This window comes from Clupea harengus, chromosome 9, assembly GCF_900700415.2.
Source record: "Clupea harengus chromosome 9, Ch_v2.0.2, whole genome shotgun sequence".
Taxonomy (NCBI): domain Eukaryota; kingdom Metazoa; phylum Chordata; class Actinopteri; order Clupeiformes; family Clupeidae; genus Clupea; species Clupea harengus.
The window spans coordinates 20,529,720-20,534,417 of NC_045160.1; the positions used below are offsets into that span (position 1 = coordinate 20,529,720).

The following is a 4,698-nucleotide window of genomic DNA, read 5'->3' on the forward strand; positions in this document are numbered from 1 at the left end:
CACACACACACAATAAAGGACATGCTTCAGAGCAAGCGCTACAGGCCCTAAGTGGGCAGAGCCAGGCCCAAGTTAATTAGTTTGGTTAAAGCCGACCAGAAGCATTATTGAGCAACTGAATGACCAATCACCGACGAGATTACAATGCAAGAAGGTGTCAATATCGCAGCGGGGTTCTGGAGAATGTTTACAAGGAGCGCTTTTGACTGGCGCATTCTATTGTTCCCGGTCTGAGAAGAATGTGTCGCCACACCTATATCCAAAGTCCACACCTCGGCAGCAATTTCATTTAGACACCCACACGGGCAGAATAGGCAGTTTCCCCCAGCCGTGTTCACCATCACAGTAAGGCCCCATGAGATATCTACTGGCCACACACACACACACACACACACACACACACACACACACACACCCATGAGATATCTACTGGCCAGGCCACTGTGGTTTTGGGTTAGGGTGTAGGGCAGAGACGTTTTGGGGGATGATGGCGTGTCTGACTGACCAGTGCAATGGTGTGTGAGTGTGAGTGTGTGTGTGTGTGTGTAGGTATGTGTGTATGTGTGTGTCAGACTGTCCAGTTGAATAGAGTGTGAGTGAGTTAGTGCGTATGTGTGTGTGTGTATGTGTGTGTGTGTGTGTGTGTGTGTTTGTCTGACTGACCAGTGCAATGGTGTGTGAGTGTGAGTGTGAGTGTGAGTGTGTGTGTGTGTGTGTGTCAGACTGTCCAGTTGAATAGTGTGTGAGTGAGTAAGTGCGTATGTGTGTGTGTGTGTGTGTGTGTGTGTGTGTGTTTGTCTGACTAACCAGCACAGTGGAGTTGTGTGTTGTGGGGGGAGACAGGTCCCGACATTCTCCCAGGGTCATCGAGGCCACGAAGATCACCACCGTCGTCACCATGGAAACGAGCAGACTCTCCAACACCCTGGCAACCAATAAGACAAGGGGCTGAGCAAATGGTCTGACTCGCACTGAAATTCAATGTGTGGTGTGTGTGTGTGTGTACTATTCCCTGTAGTACACCATCCTCATGCATAATGTAACTCCGTCAGGAACCTGCTTAAGCTGGCCTGAGGACCCAGTGTATGTTGATCGTTCACTTTAATAAACACACATAACAATGCCTTTGTACAGTTGTAATAACATGCTGATTGAAGACCTTTAAAACCATTAGTTTTAGTTCTGTATTCCTAATAAACAGGCTAATGAGTGTGTGTGTGTGTGTGTGTGTCCTACCTGATGACCCTGGCCTTGGGGGGACGTTCTTCATGCGGTACTTGGCGAGGCGTTTGTGTGTGTGTGTGTGTGTGTGTGTGTCCTACCTGATGACCCTGGCCTTGGGGTGGACGTTCTTCATGCGGTACTTGGCGAGGCGTTTGTTGATGCAGTTGAAGAGAGCGCCCAGCAGCCCCCCCACTATACCCATCAGCACAAAGAAGGCCAGATCCACCACCGTCCACAGGTGGCACGCCTTATCACCGTCTGAACACTAGGGGGACACAAACACACACTTAATACATAGATTCTCTCTCTCTCTCTCTCTCTCTCTCTCTCTCTCTCTCTCTCTCTCTCTCTCAATTTTCAATTTTCAATGGCTTTATTGGCATGAATGTATGGTACACTGTTGCCAAAGCACTTAAACAATAAGAACAATAATAATAACAACAATAATAACAACAATGGTAATACAGGAACAGATAAGTTAATTAAATAATAAAAAAATAAATAAAAATACATAAAATAAAAATGCTTAAATAAAAAACATTACAATTATAATAATTACGTAAAGAAAAAACATAGACAGATAAGAATAGATACAAAAAAAAAAAAAAAAAAAAAAAAAAAAGACACTATGAGTTCAGGCCTATGTTTATTGGTGGTATGGCCTGCTCTCGGAGGATGTGGCAGGACTGCACATATTCGGAGGCTAAAATGTTACAGGTCTCTATTACCCCCAGGAGGAATGGTAGTTTTTGTTGGTTCGTTAGGTTTATGAAACCTGGGTGGATGTATTCAAATTGTTTGTAATATGCACTTCTTATATTGTGGTATTTTGTACATTCCGTCAGAAAATGAGGCTCATTTTCGACAGCGTTAATATTGCAGTGGACGCATAGTCTCCCTTCGGGAGCCACCCAGCATTGTCTGTGTCGCCCCTTTTCTACTGCAAGACTATGGTCGCTGAGCCTGTACTTTGTTAATAGAATTCTTTGTTTATAATTTTTTATTTGGATTAAGTATGGTGCCAATCTCTCCTCCCTCTCTCCTCTCCCTCTCTTCTCTCTCTCTCTCTCTCTCTCTCTCTTCTCTCTCTCTCTCTCTCTCTACGCGTGCGGTTGAGTGTTTGAGCGGCTCCTGAAAGTGAGTGGTTTCTAACTATTCTAACTTATTTTTTGGTACGTTTTTTGTACATGTTTTTCGGCAAACTGTTTCTTTGTTATTTTCCGTTGTTATCAATCTCTACAGACGCTGTAGATAGTTTTTAGTTTGCTTTATTTTTTTAGTTTGCCCTCCCGCGGAGTTAGCCACCAGCCTTGGCTGGCAGCGTGACTGCTACGGGCATAATGGAATTTCAGCGTCTAACGAGACAACATGGGGTTAAAATTCAGTGTTCCGCAAGTGTCGAGGAGTGTAGTCTTGCCATTGGTGATGTGGTTGGCCATGAAAATGTTAAATCGGCCTCCCGTATGAATAATGCAATTGTGGTCTTTATCAGTACGGTTGACAAAGCTAGACAAGTAATTGCAACAGGTATTGTGCTGAATGACGCACACACAACCGTCCTTCCACTTAGCTCCCCTTCCAAGAAAGTTATTATTTCTAACGTTCCACCTTTTATTAATGATAATTTGATTGAGGATAAGCTATCGGGTTATGGTCGTCTGGTTTCATCCATAAGGAAGATTTCTCTGGGTTGCAAATCAACGCTTCTAAAGCATGTTGTCTCCTTTCGGAGACAGGTGTATATGGTGCTTGACAATGGGGAGGAAGAGCTCAACCTGACAATTAAGCTAAATGTGGATGGATTTGAGTACACAGTTTATGCTACGACTGATGCATTGCTGAGGTGTTTTCACTGTGGTTGTGTGGGTCACGTCGTCCGCGACTGCCCACGGAAAAAGAATAACAGTGCTGAAAGTGCACCGAAAGTGGCTGAAACGAGCTCAGAAGGTCCCCCCGCAACTCCCCCCTCGCCCGCCGAAGCATTTGCGCATGAAGCTAGCACACATAACATCTCTAGCAAATCAGAGGAACACCTGATTGACCTCATTACAGAGGGGCTTGTAGCCGCAGCTGGTGGCTCCACTCCAGCTGGTTCAAATGATAGCGCAGTTAATTTGATCACGAAAGAGTTGACTGCTTTGAGCGAGAAAGACGGTAGACCTGTATTAGAAACACCTACAGTTAATGTTAATGCCGAAGTGTCGGGCTTGCTTTCGCCAGAGCCTGCCCAAGACGTTGCAATGAGCGGTGGATTTAAGACCCCGTTCAAGAGAAAGGCTGAGGACAGTGCAAGCTGTGTACCAAGGGCAAAAAAAGGGGATGAACACGATAGTGACGAAGAGTCTGTTTGCTCTAATCTGTCTGACTCTTCGATTGGTGACGTTTGTGCACCTGGAGGAGATTTACCGTTGAAGTACAAAGCAGAGGATATAAGCCGCTTTTTATATGAGACCAAAGGGCTTCGTAATGTTGAAACAGAGCTTTATTTTCCTGATCGGCAACAGTTTATTAATGATGTTGTATGTTTTCTGAGAGACAATGTGTTCTCTGGGAAGGAGGCTGCGCGCCTCCGAAAATTCCTGACTAAACTCAGGAAAAAAGTTAAGGAGCAGTCAACGTTTACAAACTCCACACATCCATGATGATCGCGAATGCCCTTACAATTGGCACTCTAAACTTAAACGGTGCCAGAGACAAAATGAAAAGGCTGACTTTGATAGATTTTATTAATTTAAAAAAGATAAATGTCATGCTAATTCAGGAAACGCACAGTGATAAAACAAATGAAGTTGATTGGAGAAGGGAATGGAATGGGCAGATATTCTTTAGTCACAAGTCCTCCGTGAGTGGAGGGGTGGCGATTTTGTTTTCTAAAGATTCTCTCCCGCTCTCCTGCCATGTTCAGGATATTGTGGAGGGGAGGCTTTTGATGATTAAAGCAGTTTTTGAAAGCCACACCATGGTTTTTTTAAATGTTTATGCTCCAACAAATGGAGCTGACAGAGTTACTTTTTTTAGCAAAATTGATGAGGTGTTAAATGATTTGGAGGCAGAAAGCTTTCTTTTCGTAGGTGGTGACTTTAACTGTACTGTGGATGACAAGCTAGATAGAAATCACCTAGAGCCTCATGCGCCCTCCCAGAAGGCAGTAATTAAACTGATCAATGCTCATCATTTGTGTGACACATGGAGAACCTTGCATCAAGGTGTCAGGCAGTATACTTGGTCTCACAGCAGAGGGAATTATATTTCCTTTGCAAGACTAGACAGAATTTATACCCTGGAGAATCATCGCAACACTTTAAGAGCATGCCATATTCTGCCAACTGGGTTTTCTGATCACTGTGCGGTTGTTTGTAATGTGAGTGTTAAGGCTTTTAAGCCTAGAAGTGCTTACTGGTGTTTTAACACATCACTCTTAGAAGATCAGCACTTTAAGGACACCTTTATTTTCTTTTGGGATACTTTTAGGAA

At 44.0% G+C, this 4,698-nt stretch overlaps 1 protein-coding gene across 1 annotated transcript in view; it reads right to left on the reverse strand.

The window, feature by feature from the left end:
• The window catches only part of LOC122133142 (chloride transport protein 6-like), an 11,240-nt gene extending 9,730 nt beyond the window's left edge, over positions 1-1,510 (reverse strand). Inside the window, exons 1-2 of the mRNA XM_042708632.1 lie at positions 1,323-1,510; positions 808-925 (exon numbers count right to left, since the gene is read on the reverse strand). Coding sequence (XP_042564566.1) covers positions 808-925; positions 1,323-1,426 — 222 coding nt within the window. The 5' untranslated portion in view covers positions 1,427-1,510. The remainder of the gene's footprint in view (positions 1-807; positions 926-1,322) is intronic.
• Between the last annotated feature and the right edge of the window lie 3,188 nt (positions 1,511-4,698).